This window comes from Manduca sexta, chromosome 2 (genome assembly GCF_014839805.1).
Source record: "Manduca sexta isolate Smith_Timp_Sample1 chromosome 2, JHU_Msex_v1.0, whole genome shotgun sequence".
Taxonomy (NCBI): Eukaryota; Metazoa; Arthropoda; class Insecta; order Lepidoptera; family Sphingidae; genus Manduca; species Manduca sexta.
The window spans coordinates 1,029,174-1,049,868 of record NC_051116.1 but is presented as its reverse complement, the minus strand read 5'-3'; the positions used below and the strand labels follow the sequence as shown (position 1 = coordinate 1,049,868).

The window sequence follows — 20,695 nt, the reverse complement described above, 5'->3', positions numbered from 1 at the left end:
TGCGTGAACTAAATCGAACATCCGTGAACCATTGGCGTGAACAAATAAAATCTTTATTTGTCAATGTCAAAATATGTCAACTTATGTCAATTGGCAGCATGGGCGGTGATTTGTTTTCACGTGTTTACGAATAATTTTTAATGCAATAATTCCAAAATGAAGCATAAAAGGTTTGAGGAGAACATTTTGATAGACGAAGCATACACTAATTACGGAAAACCTGACAAAAATGCCGACGAGAAGAAAGGTCAAGGTATCGCTAAGAACTTTGCAGAAACTTTAGAGTTTGAAGACAAAAAGAAATGGTACAGCCAGGTAAGTTTCTGTAGTAAAGTTCGTACTAATTATAATATATATGAACATTTACAATCCCGGCTTGTATTGCGTAATCCAAAACAATAATTTGTAACTCTTTGTAATTTTGTAACACTACAGCCAGTGTAGTTAACCCTTAGAATAATTGGTTTGTTTAAATTATGAATGCCAACATAGTCTCTCTATAAATACTTCATGCTCACCGCAACTATCAAATAGATTCAATGATATTCAGCCCCAACCTCCAGTAACACCAACAGTGCCAAAGAATTTGTAAGCAGATTATATATCATTAGATATCAATGGGAAGATTTTAATTATGCTTGTCTAACCATTGTTGTCAAACTATCCCAATCGCTTTTTTCGATCTATCGCTACAATTTACCGATCATATTTCAACTTTTATGTTATTTTGATACTCTTAAAATCTCTTAGGTATGATATCTCTTAGTTGTTTATCCATTTTTTGTAGCTACCAGAGGAACCGTCAGTAACCAAGACCCTAACAAGTGAGCAGGTGGAAGAGTTGAGAAAGGAAGCGAGTAGTGCATTGCATGGAGACACATTAGCATATGAGACAAGTGAGTTTGTAGTTTGAATTGCTGCTTGCGTTTGAATTGTGAATGGTAGCCTATTGGACCCCACTCTACTTATCATCAGGTGCAGTTTGACCACTTAAATGTGCCAGTATATAAAAAGGGGGGATAACCTATGTCCTCTTTTTTTCCTATATGGCTACAAGCACTGTGTTGTGCTATGCCAACCTATGTCCTTCTCAAGGCTTTGAAGAATCTCTATACCTAATTTCATCAAAATCTGTTTGGTAATTTTTAGAGTTTATTGCATCTAAATGGATGTGGCGATAGACTGTATTTTGTATCTAAAGATTTGGTCATGTATTTGAATTTTCAAGCACTAAAATAATAATAGAAAAGTTATAATCCAAGGAATTATATAATTACAAAATAACCAATTTCAAATAACTTGTAAATTGTAACACATTTAGAAAACACTCTTAATTTCTTCATGAAGATGAATGTAATTTATAGTTGGAAACTGCTTCCATTGTGTCCTGCTAAAAACTTGACTCTTGAACGGTCTCCTGTATAAACACTTGCATTGGAAGTGTATTGTTTTCATAATTATAAAATTGTTTTATCTATTGACAGAGACAAACAGGAGTGGTTCGTCAGATCACCAATGGGCAAAGACACTGTTGAACAAGGGCGCTATAGGAGACAGAGTGGCCGCTGCTACTATATTGATACAGGTAAACATATAACTATAATTATTTATTTATTACACATAGTACAATTATACTATGTAAGTAAAGAACATTCTATAGCAATTCCTTGTGTTATTTCATTAATTCCCAAAGTATTCTACGAAGACTTGATGGGATGTAAATCCTGAAATTCCTATAGTCATTTTTTAATAGAAAAGATATATAATTATTCTTTCAGGACAACCCCCTATACAACTTGACGGCTTTAAGGAATTTAATCAACAATGTAAAACCAGCTAAGAAGAAAGACGGAATCGTAATTATAGGTAATGTCATGTTTTTTCTATCAATATTAATAATAAGTCGCGTAAACGTAAAATATTAATAGTAAATCGCATAAACATAAGGAATAATTATTTGGACTATTAGATAAATGAAGGAAACAATTTACTATGACAGTTGGCATGTACAGAAAGACTGTGCTTGTGATAGACCTTAGTCCGCCACAATGGCCTATTGCGGGCAGATTTCATGTACCTCAAAACTAATAACGGAAATTTTTTATGTATGTAGCTTTCATAGTCTTGTCATAAAAAATATATACTTGATGGCGCTTATGGACTTATTGAGGCTTCTTATTATACCCATGAAAAGAGCAATAAGACAGTTTATTTTCATAAAATAAATTGTTCATTTTTAGATGCTCTCTCCGAGTTGTTAATATCGGAGTTGCTGATCCCAGATGTGAAGTTGAGGACTTTTGACCAGCATCCATTAGCACATCTGACAGAGATGACATCCGGCAACAAGCAAGCCAAGAGGAACATACTCAAACTGTGGTATTACGAGGATCAGTTGAAGGAGTTGTATGGAAGTGAGTTTTTTTATTCTTTATATCATCATCATCATCTGCCGTAAGATGTTCACCGCTGAACATGGGCCTCCGCCAAAGTTTATTCTTTATATGCCTCGGTGAAGTATTTGTTTTACAATAAGGTTGCAGTGCTAAGGTCTGGGATTTGATCCCCGGGTCGGGCAGAGGTTTTGAACTTTTCTAATCAGTATCAGCCAGAATCTGGAATTTGTGCCCGATATGACGTAGGCTCATCAAAGAATACACGCGGCAGAAAGTGGCTGCACTTCTGACTTCGAGTGTAAAAGTCGTGATTGTGTGTGTTTAGAATTGTTTTTGTGGATAGATATTGGATTGTTGGAAAGGTCAATATGATATTTTAGTGGCGTGTTTGATTTGCTTTTGTATTTCCTATTCAGTTACTAGGAGATTTATTACAAACAATTCCGCAATGCCTGTATATTATGCATTATAATTGTACATTTAAATGAAAATTTAAACATAATATTAATTAAAGCCATTTGACTTCAATCCATATAACACTAAAATAAGTAAGATGTAATGTTATAAAATGTTTTCTATTTCAGCATATGTCGACGCGTTGAACAAATTCGCTCACGATTCAGTGGAGGCCAACAAGGAGAAAGCAGTCAGTGCTATGTCTTATCTGTTAATGCATCATCCAGAAAGGGAAAAGGTAATTTTACAATTTTTTTTAAGAAAGAAAGAAAGAAGACAGAATGAAAGGTTTTTTTTCGCACAATATACTAACATAACAATCTTATTTAAATAAAATTATCATTGGAATTTTATTGCGGTTTTTTATATTCTAATTTTCTCATCATTTGATTCAAGTAGAACAGGATTTCAAAAAATCGCCTGATAGAGTTCAAGGCACTGTGAGCTCATTCTGCATAGATCGGACCACTAAGAGCTAGAAAAAAAATTGTGTAGTTGTAAAATGTAGGTAGATATAGTAACTTTGACTTTTTGGATGACCAATACCTCAGTTCCTCCCCTATGACCATGAAGGTTTCAAAGTCTTCGAAATAACGCAAAAAAAATATAATATAAAAACTGCGATAGATCATTTCCTTTTATCACGGAACAGGATACTGAGAACTAAGATCTTTAGGGAGGATGTCAAACCATAAAATTTTTAAATTACAATCACATAAATGCCATAGACTCAACACACTTTTCATTACAGATCCTGCTAACAAACATAATCAACAAACTCGGTGACCCATCGCAGGCTGTAGCGTCTAAGGTCATCTACCATCTGTGCCAGCTGCTGTTCAACCACCCCAATATGAAGGCAGTGGTGTTGGCAGAGATCGAGAAGATGTTGTTCAGGTAACTCATTTAGTTATAATTATATATATATTTATACATGTACTGCAAAATGTATGTGGCTATATTTATATGACATAAATATTATATTTTTAATTGATTTCAGTCTTCTTTGTTAATGTTCTCTCCACTACCTTCTCTCGTTGTATACACCTACCTCTTAAGTCTCTGTACCAGCTAAAGGTTGCCTGGTAGAGAATGCCTTCGACATTAAGTCCGCCTTTATACTCTTTGTATATAAAGTGTATTAAATAAATAAATAAAAAATGATCCCACTGCACCCGATGGTAAGTGGAGTGAAGTCCAATAGTGTATCGACTGACGAGAGATGATTACCCCTCGGCAATAGGGTACCGGACTCATTTTTGTTCTTTACTATTATCAAATATTTACGTTATATAAATTATAACACAAAAGGAATTATTAAAATCCGGTAAAAAATCAACAAGTTATAAGTCTTTGAATTTCGGCGGAAAGGGTAGTTAACAAGAAACAGAAAAGAGACAAAATATCCACATGTGACGTCATCGGGAATTACGACGCGTGCGAAAGAAAGAGATGAAGCGATATCCCCACATCGCGCCCACTTCTGCACGTTACAATATTTTAAATATGAATTACTCGCTCATTTTTTAACCAATTTTTATGCTGTTTTCTCAGACGTGCTTCTTTTTCGTATTAAAAACCATTACATATAGAATAATGTACAAAATCGAGCATAGGCCGGTCCCCTATAGAAACAATAAGCCGCTCTGTTGGAACTGGATATACACATGCTGATCCCGGAACGCGACACACTTATATGGGCCACTTTGACGGATTTTAACACCTTGTGTACGGTGGTAGCTATCCGGGCGGATATAAAATATATCCTATCACCAGCAAATGCGTATGTTAAAATAAATAATAATCTCAATACATGTATTTTTCAGTTGTTCATACCACTCTCAAATTGCTGTAATACTTAGACTGACCCGTGCTTGATGTTAACCTCAGTGAAATAAAATCCATAAGGAATCGTGTTAAATAAAATCAACATAAATTTCCCTCAAAAAATCTAACTCAGGACGTCCATGTCCGAAGCTAGTATCCACTACCAAGGATGCAATAAAGAGAATTTGTGTATTTATATTATAATAAACATTGTTATAATTATAGAACGAATATATCGCCGCGTGCGCAGTACTATGGCGTGTGTTTCCTGAACCAGTTTTTTTTGGGCAAGGACGATTCGAAGATCGCTGAGAATCTCATCAGAATATACTTCTCGTTCTTCAAAGCTTCCATCAAAAAGGTATGTTCATTAATTTTGGTTACTAAGTGTTGCTAGCGGCTTCACTGTTATAAAATACTGTTATAAACAAACTTCTGAGTTGATTATGTTTATACAATTAATTAAAACTGCTCAGGGTTATAGAGACTTTTGTTATGAGACTCGGCGAGCTTCACTGCTCGTTGTCATACAATACTACTGCTGATCCTGGCTTACAGGAGTTGTAGTGGTGGGTCTGACGTTGACTAGACTTATTAAAAAAAACTGTTTGGTTAATCAAATAGTAAAATTTCTCTTTTGTTTGAATATATTGAATTATACAATTTTTTTATTATGTGTTGTTTTTAACCTGTTTGCCGTACCAATAGTTTAACAATTGATGCCTATTAGTGAGCAAATTTATTATGCCAATATCTACTTAGGGCCAAATAGTCTATCATTTTATGATGGCTATCTTAGCTTTAGTTGGCTATAATGCTAACTCCATTTTCTCCCAGGGCGACATCGACTCGCGCCTCATGTCCGCCATACTGACGGGCGTGAAGCGTGCGTACCCGTTCGCGGACGCGGAGCGCATGTGTGCGGCCGCGCACGTGCACGCGCTGCACCGCCTCGTGCACCTCGCCGGCTTGAACGTGTCGGTGCATGCGCTTGCGCTGCTGTTTCACATCAGCGGCAAGGGGAATGCGGATAGGTAAGATTTAACCGACTTCAGAAAATGAGTCTATTTGAATTTATTAAAGTTTTGATGATAATCCTCAATGATTAAGGCGATACCTCAAGGTCCATTTTCATACATATTGTTTCACCTTTAATCTGGGTAACTAAACAAGTATTGGCAAGTAAAGAATTTAAATTCACGTCTAGTTAGTGATTAGTTCTCGCAGTTGAAAGAAAAACGTAAAAATAATTAATAATCATGGATATTTCGGCCTTTAAAATTTAATATGACGAAATTTTAAAGGCAGAAGTATCCATGATGAACTAATGAACATGAACTAATCACTAACTAGACGTGAATTTAAATTCTTTACTTGCCAATACTTGTTTAGTTACCCAGATTAAAGGTGAAACAAAATGTATGAAAATGGACCTTGAGGTATCGCCTTAAGTTACAATAATATCTACTGAGATCATCGATATATATGTGTGACTGGAATTAATTTAATAGAAGCTTAGATGTATTTATTTATTAAACCAATTATTAAACGGTGGCATTTAAGATTTAATATTGAGGAAAGAATGTATTTTTACGCCTTATATTTTATGATTATTTTAGTGTGACCTTGACGTATGATTCAAATCGGAATCGGGATATAACTATTTGCAGACTATTTATGGCCTAGAAAAATAAAGATCCTCGCCATGATGTAAAATGTGGAACTAATTTCTTGTTTTGACAATGTTAACTTTAAAACAAAAAACCAAATTTGACTCCATCTATGCAGGTTTTTTATTTTACTCAATCTGTAATATCCCACCCTTCAAAAAAACTAAACTTTTTGTTCACACATTTTTGCACACAGGACATTCCCAATTTTTCATTTCTACACGCCCTTATTTTTTCCAGGTACTACACCGCCCTCTACCGCAAGTTAACAAGCGTGGAGATATTCAACACGACCCACTCCGCACTGTTGTTCTCACTCATATTCAAGTCGTTAAAGCAAGACAAGAATATAGATAGAGTGACGGCGTTCATCAAACGGTTGCTGCAGTTGTGTTGTTACATGACTCCTGCGCAGGCCTGTGGGATACTGTTCCTTATATCGCAAGTGTTGAAGGATGGCGCTAAGAAGGAAGCTGTGAGGCTGGTTTGGAGTATAAAGGAAATTAAAGAGGTTAGTTTGGCTTGTAAAGATGTTTTGTAACTACAAGTTGATCCTCTACTATGTGCCATTATTTTCCATAAAAATATTTATTTATTTGAGCAGCAAAACAGATTGCAATCGACGATATAAGGGACTAGCTTTTGCTCGCAGCTCTGCTCGCGTGAAAAAGGTTTTTCCAAGAGAAAAAGTCCTGTAATAAATATTTTAGTGACATAAAAACAGCCTATAGCACTCGAGAGTAATGTTTTCAAATCGGTTTTCTGTTTCCTGAGATTACAGTGCACAAACAAACAAACTCTTCAGCTTTATATATTAGTATAGATATCAACAATTTATAATAATTTACACATTTCTTATTAAGGAAATAAAAGAAGAGATACCAGTAGTGAATGATGAAGCAGACGACACTGTAACAGAAGTGAACGGTACGTTAGACTCCACTGCAGAGGAAGAGATCAAAGTGGAGCAGAAGAGAGTCGATCTCCTGCGCGGTGACAAGAAGGATCTGTTGATGGGTGAGTTTGTAACACGTGATATACTCCTGTTATATCTCTCTCTTTCTCTCCCTCTTTCTCTCTCGCTCTCTGTTTCTCTCTAATCGTTCCCTCAATGCTGAGGATCGTGACCGTGTCACTTGGTCGAGTCTTGGACAGCTGATCGCTAGATGCCACCAGATGCAGTGCCTCCGGGATATCTATTCCTACCAATTTTTTTTTTATTTAGATTTTTTTTTCCTATAACTTATAATTAACTAAATCCTTGAAATAAAACACGTGTTAAAGGTATTACCCTCAGGCGTCACAGCATGCAGTAAATGGGACTACTTATTTAGTTAGGTAATAATTATGAATTAGGAATAATTCCGTCATACATATTTATTTCATAAATTTAACCGTTTACACAGCGCACGCAACAGAAGCTCTCAAAAATAATAAATTCTCTCCATTTTTGCAACATTTCTTATTACTGCTTCGCTCCTATTGGTCACACCGTGATGATATATAGCATAAAGCATTCCCCGCAAAATGGTCTATCCAACACTAAAAGAATTTTTCAATTCGAACCGTTAGTTCATTTGATTAGCGCGTTAAAACAAACAAACTCTTCAGCTTTATATAATAGTATAGATAACATAAGGAATTAGTTAGCATGAAAGACTTTAAAGGCATTTCCTGTATGATTTAAGATGATGACGAAGAACAGTATGTGGACCTCAAAATAGACGAGGAAGGCAACGTCAAGCCGAAGAAACGCAAGGCGCCGTCTGCCACCACCCCGGGCTGGTTCCACGCCAGGGTCAAAACGGAAGCCGAGGTCAAAAATGATGATGAAGAGAAGGAGGCAGTCGCTAAGATACAGCTGAAGAAGACCGTTAATATGGATAAGGTATACTATACAATACAATAACTCTTTGTTGCACACACACGAAAAACAAATATAAAAAGGACACAAACCAAATATTATTATTAAACTATAGTGTGTATGTTGAGGTTAAAACGCCTCCTTAGATCATGATTATGTCACCCGCATTGCTATGGAGGGAAGTGGACAATCAATATTTCCAACTCCTCTCTATCTTTCTGTTTGATTAATTTCGTTGCGGCATAATGACAAATAATAAGCGGCGATAGCCTAGTTGGGTGTGGAACGGACTGCCAAGCCGAATGTCCGCAGGTTCAAATCCCAAGGGCACACACCTCTGACTTTTCTAAAAAATCATGTGTGTATTCTTTGTGAATTTATCGTTCGCTTTAACGGTGAAGGAAAACATCGTGAGGAAACCTGCACATCTGAGAAGTTCTCTATAGGAATTTCGAAGGTGTGTGAAGTCTACCAATCCGCACTAGGCCAGCGTGGTGGACTAAGGCCTAGTCCCTCTCAGTAGTAGAGGAGGCCCGTGCTCAGCAGTGGGCAAGTATATAATACAGGGATGATATTATTATTATTATTATAATAATGACAAATTAGTTTTCCCTGTGACTCGTTGAGCTTCACCGCTCGTTCTCATACAATGCCATTGCTGGAGTCTGGCTTACAGGAGTTGTAGTGGGGTGTGTGAGTGCGGGAAAGTATATATGTGTATGTAACTACTGGACATAATGAGACTTAACAGCTCATGTCTCAGGCAAGCGCAGTAATACCAAACAATACTATGTGATTCAAGGTGTTGGATGATGTTATTGTTTATGGGCGGTCGTATCACTTACCATCAGGCGAACGGCAAGCTCGTCTCGTCATTCAAAGCTGTAAAAATACTGGTTTTTAACTTTTAGTAGTTATCTCTTTTTTTTTATCAAAAATCAACTTTATTGGTGAAGGAAAACATTGTTAGGAAACCTGTATAAATAAGAAGTTCTCTATAGTGATTTCGAGGGTAAGTTAGGTCTGCTAACTCGTCCTAGGTCAGGTGGTGGTGGACTAAAGATGCTGGTGATATGTGTATACACCTCTATAGTGACCACCGTACACAAATAAATCCCATGGTTGCTAATTAACGTTGAGGTCTATAAGTTCTCGCGAATATTTCCTGGCCATCTCCTCTCCTCCCAACCTGATAAAATAATATATTATTGTATATAAACGGAGTTAGTTTTTATTAGGAAATGACACGAGTTGAAGCGTGAAAGAAGACAGAACGTACAGTTTTTGTTTTTAGAAGAAACCTACGCAGTCACAATAAATGACACTAACAAGGAGATTGCGTTCATATTTCTTCACAACCTAAGAGGTTTCCTTCTTCCCCCGCACTTTCTTCAGCTATCCCCTCCAAACTGTCCTCCTTGGCCCTGCAGTTGCTAAGCTAGGGGTTTCCAGTATCCCATTTGCAGGTTTCCCCCGGTGCTGACAGTGGGGCCTGATACCCCAAAAAAAAACCCATGGACACCTACGTGTTTCGCGTTCAGGGATCACCCTGTATATATCTAGTTTGAACAGGCATCATTATGACTGGTGAAGGACCTTTCGTCAGGCGACACAATTTGAAACACACTCCGCTTGCCATCAAGTATAGTGGAGTCTACTGAGCCCATACAGAAAAAATTTTGGTTCTCTCCAAATGAGGAATGTTATGTTAAGGCATTTTATTGATGGTTAGCAATACGACCGCACATAATTTGCTACTAATCACTTTGTTACTTCAATTTTGTATGTACCCTCAAGTACATTAACTCAGGCTGACTGTATATTGTAAAGAATATTTATTATTTCAGATGATAACTGAGTACAATCCGTTCTCTCGCAACCCGTTGTACAGTGGCGCCACCTGCTCGGCGTATTTGGAACTGATATTGTTGTCGAAACACGCTCACCCCACTGTCAAGCTGTTCGCTAGGAAACTGCTCGATGGTGAGTGTTGTAAAAAGCTGTTTTGCTGGTGGTAGGATATATTTTTTATCCGCCCGTAGTGACTATCTTACACAAGGTGTTAAAACTCGCCATAGTGGCCCACGTAAGTGTCGCGTTCCGGGATCAGCTTGTATATCTCTGGTTCTAACAGGTCGACATAATCGTGTCAACTATTGGGGAGCCATCATCTCTCGTCAGTCGTCAGTCATTCTATTTGACCCCACTACACTTACCATCAGGTGCCGTGGGGTTACTGAGCTCTGCACATATAAAAAATATTAATGAAATTCTAAAAATTTTGCTACACTATCCAGCGGGCGCTGTAAGCATTTTTCGTGGACATAAACTTATTTTTGTTGACTATACATTCTGATAAAGAGTGAATTATTTCGAAGCAATTATATATAGTTTTCGTGAATATTTTGACAAGACTATGCGCCAATTCTAAAGATTCTTTCATTAAAAGTAATCCACAATGTTCCCCAGTAAAATGCATATTTATTTTTATATTTCATGATGATATAAAAATAAAGATCAAAATATAATTTGATATTTTTTACAGATCAAATAATCCAATACAGCGGCGATCCGCTAAAGGATTTCTCAGGGATTCGATTCCTGGACCGGTTCGTGTTCAAGAACCCCAAGAAGCGAGCCGACACCGAGCAGGAGGACGGCGTCAAGAAGGTCAAGGGATCGCATCCCAAGTTCGCTGTCAGGAAAAACTATACTGCTAAAGGTGACTATACCGTATTTTCCGTACACTTAGAATTTGATTGATATGCGGTTATGTTATATATAAATTTTATTGATAATTGATAATTAAATGATTAATAAGTCTGTGTGTGTTCTGAATACAATATCTCTCAAAAGTAGCGATAGCCTAGTTAGGTGTTGAACAGACTGTCGAGACGAATGTCCGCATGTTCAAAACCCAAGAACACGCGCTTCTAACTTGTCCAAAATTATACGTATTCTTTGAGTTATCGCTTGCTTTAACGGTAAAGCCAAACATCTGCATACCTGAAAAGTTCTCTAAAAAAGCATTTTCAAAGTATGTGAAGTCTACTAATCCGCACTAGGCCAGCGTGGTGAATTAAGGTCTAATCCTCTCAGAACTAGAAGAGGCCCGTGCCCAACAGTGGGACAGTATAATACACGGATGATATTATTATAATTCTATTTATAATATCCTTCAAAAGGGTACACACTAGTCAATGCACACTTAGAACTATTATGTAATTTAGTATTACACTATTAAATATTGAAATTTATCATGAGGCACTTTAAAAATAAATTGGTAGACATAAGTCACTGGTTAAGATTTTATTATCTATACTATTATATAAAGCTGAAGAGTTTGTTTGTTTGTTTGTTTGAACGCGCTAATCTCAGGAACTACCGGTCCAAACTGAAAAATTCTTTTTGCGTTGGATAGCCCTTTGTTCGTGGAGTGCTATAGGCTATATATCATCACGCTATGACCAATAGGAGCGGAGCAGTAATGAAACATGTTGCAAAAACGGGGAAAAATTATTAGTTTTGAGAGCTTCGGTTGCGTGCGCTGCGTAAACGGTTAAAGTTATGCAACAATGATGTATGACGGGATTGTTCCTCTTAAAAAGTTCTAAAAAATATATTATAAAACAAAGTCCACCGCTGCATCTGTCTGCCTAAACGTGTTAAACTCAAAAACTACCCAACGTATTAAGATGAAATTTGGTATGGAGACAGTTTGAGACCCTGGGAAGAACATAAGCTTCCGGGAAAATATATAGCGTGACTTTTATAACGGAAAACTTTAGCCCGAAAAACTTTATAACGCGAGCGGAGCCGCGGGCAAAAACTAGTATAGTATAAATTAGCTTGGTAGCATTGATTGACGTTTTTTTATTGTTTTCTGTACAGGTATGAGAAGCATACCAATAAATTCGTCTTCATATCTGAACGAAGACGCTTCCAAGATACCGGTCGATGAGAAATTCTTATACGAGTAAGTTATACAGCAATTGAAAAAGTAGATTGTGTCCCATAAAATCAACTTTGATTAGTTAATTCATGTCATAAAATTATTGTTTGGGGTTTTTTAATGGTTGTTTAGATCGAAACAATAATCTACAGTTTCTCACCACCACCTCAGTGGTCCATACAACGCTCTCTGCTCATGTTGCAGAAGAAAAATAGTTTTTATAACTACTAAACGCAAAGTCTGGGTCATGAACAATACTTTAAGATTCACCCAAAACGTCGATGTCTCGTCCTCTCCCACTGACCGTCCTTAGCCGAGGTTCGTAATCCGTTGGTTGCCCTCAGCATGGTCACTTATTTTAAAAGGGTTACAAACCCCTAAAGCGGTCACACAAAAGTCCGTTGTGTTTGTGTAAGCTGGTCTTTGTCAGGCTAACAAACGTAAGACATGACCAAAAATGGTAGGAAATGTTGTTATTAAAATTAGCATGAATGGTTGAATTGAAATTTTGAATTGGTCCAGCTATTTATATTTCACAATATTAGACCAGAAACCATACTTAAACCCTACATTTAATATTAAAAAAAATATTCACTGTGTATTGATCTAGGGCCTCTTTCACAAGTTCCAAGGACCATTTACTTCAGTGCATCAGAATTTGACTTTTGTATTTGGCTTATACATTTATGCGACGATTAGCATTTATTCGGAAATTATGAAATAGGCCCTTTAAATGTTAAACTTCAGCTGCTGCTAACCATAAATATCAAATCACTAATTCCCATTACACTCCAGTTTCCTGCGCAAGCGCCGCGAGGCCCAGGCTTCTGACGACGAAGACAGCGACGTGGACTCCGTCACCAGCGAGGATTTCAACCAGTACCTGGACAACCTCACGGGCACCAGCAAGACAGGTGACACACATTTTATCAATCCGTCTAATCTGTTTATTTATTTGGACAACAAAATAAATTACAAAATAGATTACAAATCTTTCATTATACTAAGACACATGAATATAATATATTATTCTATATTGCAGTCATATGTGGACACATTATTGTTACATAGTTACTAATTGAATCCTAACAGCTAAGCTCTGAGGAGCGGGAACATAACCATAACGATGGAAAAAGAAATAATAATCTAGTAGTTTTTTACACAACTCATATTATAGACGTTTAAGTTCTGTAATTTTGATGCCTTGGGCTACAATGTATAATTTTAAAATTGTAACCCTTTCTTATATTTTTGTATACAGCCAAGGTAAAGTGTCCCCACCACAGCTGGTAATTGGAGTGGGGTCCAGATGGTGTCGACTGATGGGAGACGATTATTCCTCAGCAATGTATTTTCGATATTGACAATTTCTATTTTCCAGCGGAATCTGACGAGGAGATCGATTACTTGGCGGAGATGGAAGCTGCGAAGCAGAAACGGCCGAAGAAGGCTGATGATCATGATAATGATAATGATGACCTCGGCAGCGATGACGATGATGCTGATCTCGATGATGTGGAGGAAGGAGGTTTGTGTATCTTTATGTTGTATATTGATTCGTGTTTATGAAAAGACCAGAAATTTTGTATAAATGCAAAAAAAAGTAAGTTAGTCTAGTTGGGTGTGGAATGGACTGCCAAGACGAATGTCTGCAGGTTCAAAACACAGTGGCACATACCTCTAACTTTTCTAAAATTATGTGTGTATTCTTTGTGAGTTATCGCTTGCTTTAATGAGAAAGGAAAAAAATGTAAGGAAACTGGCATACCTGAAAAATTCTGTGTAAGAATATTGAGGGTATATGAAGTCTACCAATCCGCTCTAGGCCAGCGTGGTGGACTAAAGCCATATCCCTCTTAGTAGTAGCGAAGGCCCGTATCAATAAGTGAGACAGCATATAACATATGGCAGATATTCACTCACATAAAAAGGTATCAAAGGTAGTAAGGTCTCTCATGTTCGAGTGCGGCTAGGTATGAACCATCGCAATGTGTGCTTCTGCCACTAAGCAAAACGTGGTCCTAAACAATACTGATGAGGATCATGGCCTTGGATGATCTTGATTTGACAGCCAGTTTTCAATAATCGATCCCAATCTCAATCTTCAATCCGATTCTAAGAATGAACCAATCAAAATAACTCATTTGTAAGCTTGTCAAAATACATGGTCCATTTTCGCGATAGATAGAAAAATTGATTGCGATCATTTGATAAAAATGGCGGTAAATGGACGACAGAAGCTCATTGTGGAACTTGTTGTAATTTATCTCTATGGAAATGAAAGATTTGTTAATAAAATTGCATAACAGTCAAAAGAATGTTGTCCTAACCTGCCCGCGGCTCTCAGAGTACCGCCAAAATTAGTATAAAAAATTCTGAAAATTACAAGAAAATGCAACAGATTCCTATGTTTATGTAAATGTTTGATTAAACACCTACAGGTATAATGTACATTTTATTACAGGTTCTGACGGAGAACTGAATATATCGGCAGATGAGGATGAGCCGGCACTTTCTGGGGAAGAAGACGGTAAATTGCATTTAATTCATATATCTATCTATATATATAAAAATGAATCTCTATTTCCCTTGGTCACGCCATCACGCGTGAAGGGCTGGACCGATTTCACTTCTTTATTTTGCTTCTGTTACTGTCAGGAGAAGGTTCTTATGAAAGAAAAAATTGCGCGGAATATTAGAAAATTTAAGAAAACTTAACGAAAATATTAATTTTATATAACTGTCAATTGTTTGAAATAACTGTCAGCGATTGACAGAATGCGCGCTGCAAATTCATAGTTAAGACGGACAACGTCTGTCCGGTCAACTAGTTCATTATAAATGCGAAAGTCGATACTTATTTATCAAGACTAAACTAGTGAACTGATATTGTTGAAACTTGGAATTCCACTTAAACCAAAAAAACGGCTTTAGGCTTTTTAGAATATTTTTTAACAATTAATTACTCTTATTACATCCAACAAGGTACAAGTAATATGTATACATGTTAAGTAAATAAAAATAAATAAATGATGATCGATTTTGTCTACAGAACTACTTCTAGAAGACGACGATGAGGATGACGATATGATAGACGTGCCCGGAAAGAAGAAAGGAAAGTCCAAAATGAAACTCAAAGGTAAATAACAAGCATATAGTTATTTTTTTATAATATGGGCAAAATGACCCCACTGTACCTGATGGTAAGTATTTGTATGTTTATTAATTCTCAGTTCTAAATTAACCATAGCATAAGATACAAAACCGAACAGCTAAAGCTGCGGGCAAAGCTACAATATGATCCGAGTCTCTCTAAATTTGAATAATTAAATTAATTCTCAGGTAAAGACGATCTAAGCTCCCTCTTCGCGTCAGCCGAAGAATTCTCCACGCTTTTAGAAGAAACGGCAACTAACAAGAAACAAGGTTCTAGCCAAGCCGTTTCAAATACCGACAACGCCAGCGTAAAACAACTAGCTTGGGAGGAAAAACGCGATCGATGGATTAAGGGCTATAATAAAAATATTTTGGGTAAAAAGAGCAAAGGTAAATTCAACAAACCTAAAGGCAAGATGGCGGACAAGCAATCGTTCCAAAAAGGCGGGAAGCGAAAAGGCGGGAAACCTGAAGGCCCGGGTGGTAAAAGGAAGAAAATGAAATGATGTTTGTTTTATTAAATCGTGTAATCAATAAATATTGTTTTATTTTTTCAATAGAGCCACGCTTGACATTTACAGCATAAATGGACCGAATCTAGGTAGTACTACTGTCTCATAGAAAGCCAACGAAGTCGCCCGCTGTTTTTCTTATGGTGAGGTATTCCTGGAGGCCCACACAAACCATTATTCCCCAGGGGCGCTTTTTAAGGCTGCCGAAGGGCTACACATGGCACAATAAACCATATCCTTGGGCAATCTAGTAAAAATACCTCCCAAAATCTGCCGCTCAGAGCCTCGCAATAGTTAATACCAATACTATTTATCCATTATTTTTATAAACACAGGTGCGTCCGTGATCCTTCAGGTAATGAAGGTGGTAAAATTAAAACCAAGCGAAGAATTGGTTGTTTGTCAATACCCACTTATCACATTAATAAATACGAAGGTTTGTAAAATATAAGTAGATGTTATAAGTGAACTAGGCAACTGAACTAGAAAAGAGCAACACTAGAGTTTCTCGCCGTTCTACTTGGTGGAAACTGCTTCCGAATTGTTTGTGAATAGTATTTGTGTTTAGCTATATAAGTTTAATGTTCGACATTTTATGGGTGCAAATTAATTAATTTCACGGATTTATTATATGAAATTTTGTTTTGATTTTTCATGTTCTGATTTTTCTCAAATCACTATGTGAAGTCACAAATCTCAAAGTACTATGGGGCTTTTTTCGGTTCTTTTACTCAAACAGTCAAGAGAGTGTGTAAAATGAAAGTTTTCAGATTAATCTCTACAATCAAATAAGAACAGAGTACGGACTCTATTGTAGAGCGAATGAAGCTGACAATAATTTGTAAGAGTGCCAAATCGGAATTTAGTAGGTCCTATACGTAGTTTTCTACAGTTAAAATGCATTGTTTTGTGGTAGAATTATATAAGTTGTGGAGCGAAAGAAATCAATTCGAATCCAAATGGACCATACTTGCATTTCTGAAAAAAAATCCGTGACCTAATTCGCGAAACTCAAAAGGAGCTGACATTAACGCTTAGTCGAAAGATATAACAAATTGGTAATGGCTTTACGTGAAAATAAAAACTTATGTGGACCCCACAAAGTTCTAGCATCAAAGATAAGATTTTATACAAGCATGTACCAATTACGGACCAAATAGGCACGTCTCGGTTTAAAAAATTGACGTAAGATTCGGTAAAAGCAACAAAAATAATGCAGTAGAAATATAGTTACGGCGTTAAAATACTTTTATTTTGATTTCTAATGAACTATAAATGAAAGAACAAAATCTGCGTACTAAACAGATTTAATATTCCCCTGTTGCATACATATCTTACAACAACGCAGTTTCGATAATTTTGTGACCTATTTTCTTCAATTTCAGAAAGTCATTTTACATAGTTATGTTGGCATGTAAAGGCATTACTTATAAAAATGAAGATAAAAATATGTACCTACACAGGTAGCTGTGATGGTAGCGATAGGACGCTTACATAGGTAGCTATCAACAAAGACGCAGTTATTAAAATCAATAAAACTGTCCACCAACATCATAAACAAGGTAGCGCATTCATTTATGACTGATAGAGCTGCTAAAACATGTCTAGATCTCTAGACATCGATTCATAATCGATTTAACTTATATTAACAATACATGCAGAACTTATTTTATGTAAAACTATAGTTTTACCCACGTATTCCTATAACAATGTTTTCACGTACACATGAATGCGCCAACGCGAAATAAAAACAAATGCATTTTAAGTATGTCCATCGATTCCCTTCCAACAATGTCAAGGTCAACTAGTTAATGTCAAATGGGGCTCGTTCATCATAATGACCTTGAAGAATTTGTGTCCAAGTCACGGAAATGGCTCAGTAATCATTTAAAATATCAAAATAAGCGTTTATACCTAGAACGCAATTACGTTTTCCAACTAAGAAACAGTGTTAAAACACAGTGTTTTATTTACTACATTATGCATCGTCCGCGGCCCGCTGCCCGCTGGCAACAGATAACGAAACGGTATCGCACCTCAGACTCCATGACACATTGATATTCACCACAAAATATCAAAATCACATTTAAATCGAGTGAATTTTATTGATAAAACTCATATTAGTGGCGTAAATTCTTAGAAAACTGAAAATACATGTTCGGAAACGCGCGGCGGCATAACGAACCTTGTTTGTTGACATTACCACATAGTACTGCGAGTGGCGCCATCGTGCCGTATCTCTGCAATTGTAGCGCTAAATAAATGTAATTTGCCATCAAATCAGCATGAAAAAAGGATAGTGGGACATACTAAGTGCATTTAATGAGTCATGTGAACCTTATTGACTCTAATTGTTGTGATTGTGTGTAGCAAAAAAGGCGGGCAAAAATCTGTGCAAGTGACGATCAAAGTTCTATTTTTAGACAGACCAGTGGCGCGATAAACATGTAATTAACGCTAAAACGCTTTACTTCGCTGAATATTATCTTTGAGACATTGTTGTATTCTGTGTAAGATAGTTTACAGTTTCTTATTAGACTCTACTGTGAATTGGCAAAGGAAAAAGGCGGCCGCGAAACAAGTTTGACAGCTCACAGACGCACACATACAAACGCCGCCGCAGTGCGCATGTGTGCGTGCAAGTGATGTGAAATTCTTATGCTTATCGATTGGCAAGATTATTTCAAGGACGTTTAATACTTCTAATGTATGGACAAATGTAATTATTGTTTTCAAACAAACTCAATTTAAAATGGAGACGCCGAAAACCGAGTCTGAGAACGTAGAATTTCCATTAACAAACCCACTTAACGAGATAATGGCTGAATTACCGAGTCCAATGTACGAATGCCGACAGAGCTTAGACGTGTCTGATGTAGGTGAGAATGTGACTGTAGGGGACAGAAATATCTCCGTAGACAATGTGACATGCTCTAATGACACACCCACACCAATTAAAACGCCGGCCGAGACGCCGCCTGCGTCCAAATCGCCGCCAATATTCGAAACGCCGACTGTCGATATTTCAAAGTCAGAATGCGTTCGAAAACCACCCACCTTGTTGAAATTATCGTTGATTAAGAAGGACGATGATATTTTTGCAAAACCGTCGCCAGTTGCCGATATTATGTCGCCGGCTAAGATGTTACAATTCGAAGTAGACCTGGCAACAAGCTCGACGCCAACAATGAAGCGAGCGGTTGTCGACTTTGATTTCTTTACTAAGAACAAATTTGAGGAATATTTCGATGATGACAAAGAGGGTAACAAGGAGGTCGGAAAGACAGAGTACGAGGCCACGCCGGTTATTGTCAATGCCAACACTGTTCGACACGAAATTGGCTATGGTAAGTATTTATTTTTAGATTCTATTTCTTTTATACTGGAAGCTTTTACATGAATATTCAACATATTTCTGGTAAGTATTTCGTGTGTTATACTCATATAAGTATACAAGACTGGATTGGCCCATCAATCTATTTTTCTCACCAAGCACTTGTGCGTATGCGTGCAGTTATGTTCCTGGTTGAAGAACATATATCTATTGTAGTCAAAATGCAATTAATAATTGTGTAATTACAGACATTTTATTCTCTTCTATAATTCTTATACCTTCCATTTAAGGACAGCAATGCATCTATAATTTTAATATTCTGACATGGATGTCTTTGGCCACTTAACATCATAGACAAAAGAAAGTATCGACTCGAAGTCTATATTATAGAAATATGTAACCTATAAGCAAAAGTCACACACAATAAAGATGAATTGCTAAAATCTATCTATCGTGTTTTGTCTAAAATCGGCCTACTAGGTAACGCCGCGTTGTGGTGGAACATAGAATGGATACTTACATACCTATATAGGTGTTATATATTATTCCTCTTATCCTTCGTGGGGTAAAAATATATATAATGGCTGATACTACATACATAACATACATAACATCACGCATTTATCCCCGAAGGGGTATGCAGAGGCGCAACTAGGGCACCCACTTTTCGCCAAGTATGTTCCGTCCCATGATGTGATAGGGGGCGAGCCTATCGCCATATCGGGCACAAATTCCAGACTCCGAGCTGATACTGAGCAGAAAAACCCAAATATCACTTTGCCCGACCCGGGATTCGAACCCAGGACATCAGAGCGCTATTGTACCGGACATGCAATACAACTACGCCACCGAGGCAGTCTGTCAATTCGAAGTTCTGGAGGTACCAGACTAGAGATCGTTCTTTGAGTTGCACCAAAGTTCAAACCTTATGTAAAATACAATCAACCCAACCTTTAAACCTCTGTGGCTCAGCAACGAGTAGGCGATTTAAAACAAAAAGGTCACAGGTTAGATTTCTGAATCGGGAACAATGTGTCCGCCAACGTTATTTAAACACAGGCCATAGGATAAAAACTTCTTTTGTATAGCAGAAGACCTGTAGCAAATATCATTCGATAGGGTTTATTTTATCAAGTTTAACAGTTATTACCAAAGGTCAAGGATATATGAAGAGAATACCTTTGTACCCATTATATTTTAATTTTCTCCCAACCTTTAGAAGACTTTGCAGCCTTTGTGATCACGGGGCGGACTGAGGTGTTGGTCATTATATCATAAAATATAAAAACCGCGAAAAAATCTGAATAATAGTATAATTTAATGTCTAACATTCGCGTAAACATAGGAAATCCTGTAAGTGTGTCACGCTCTGGAATCAGCCTGTGCAAATCCAGTTTCAAACAGACCAGCAAGCATCGACTGGCTGATTCTCTTCGGTCGGTAGTCGGTACCCTATCTAGACCACACGTTGCTTACCATCAGATGCACTAGGGTCACTATGCCGTGCATATGAGTGTAGTCCTTGGCA

General features: G+C 37.1%; 2 protein-coding genes across 2 annotated transcripts in view; both read left to right on the top strand.

The window, feature by feature from the left end:
• Nucleotides 1–60: 60 nt before the first annotated feature.
• Nucleotides 61–15,859, top strand: LOC115453523 (CCAAT/enhancer-binding protein zeta). Its single transcript, XM_037436953.1, has 20 exons — nucleotides 61–315; nucleotides 788–896; nucleotides 1,485–1,585; nucleotides 1,779–1,866; nucleotides 2,241–2,414; nucleotides 2,981–3,090; nucleotides 3,604–3,749; nucleotides 4,905–5,040; nucleotides 5,517–5,713; nucleotides 6,590–6,860; nucleotides 7,213–7,366; nucleotides 8,038–8,237; nucleotides 10,061–10,196; nucleotides 10,759–10,935; nucleotides 12,105–12,189; nucleotides 12,961–13,079; nucleotides 13,547–13,693; nucleotides 14,630–14,695; nucleotides 15,218–15,304; nucleotides 15,508–15,859. Exons 1-20 carry the CDS (start codon nucleotides 157–159, stop codon nucleotides 15,825–15,827), a joined length of 2,982 nt encoding a protein of 993 aa, XP_037292850.1. The 5' UTR covers nucleotides 61–156; the 3' UTR covers nucleotides 15,828–15,859.
• Nucleotides 15,860–17,700: 1,841 nt separating this feature from the next.
• Nucleotides 17,701–20,695, top strand: part of LOC115452573 (ribosomal protein S6 kinase alpha-5) — a 142,954-nt gene continuing 139,959 nt past the window's right edge. The window contains exon 1 of the mRNA XM_037438010.1: nucleotides 17,701–19,180. Within this exon, the coding sequence (XP_037293907.1) occupies nucleotides 18,586–19,180 (595 nt within the window). The 5' untranslated portion in view covers nucleotides 17,701–18,585. The remainder of the gene's footprint in view (nucleotides 19,181–20,695) is intronic.

Coding starts and splice junctions, on each gene's coding strand:
- LOC115453523 (XM_037436953.1), top strand. CDS start 157: ATGAAGCATAAAAGGTTTGAGGAGAACATTTTGATAGACGAAGCATAC. Junction 6,861..7,212: donor GTATAAAGGAAATTAAAGAG/GTTAGTTTGGCT, acceptor TTTCTTATTAAG/GAAATAAAAGAAGAGATACC. Junction 13,694..14,629: donor CGATGATGTGGAGGAAGGAG/GTTTGTGTATCT, acceptor ATTTTATTACAG/GTTCTGACGGAGAACTGAAT.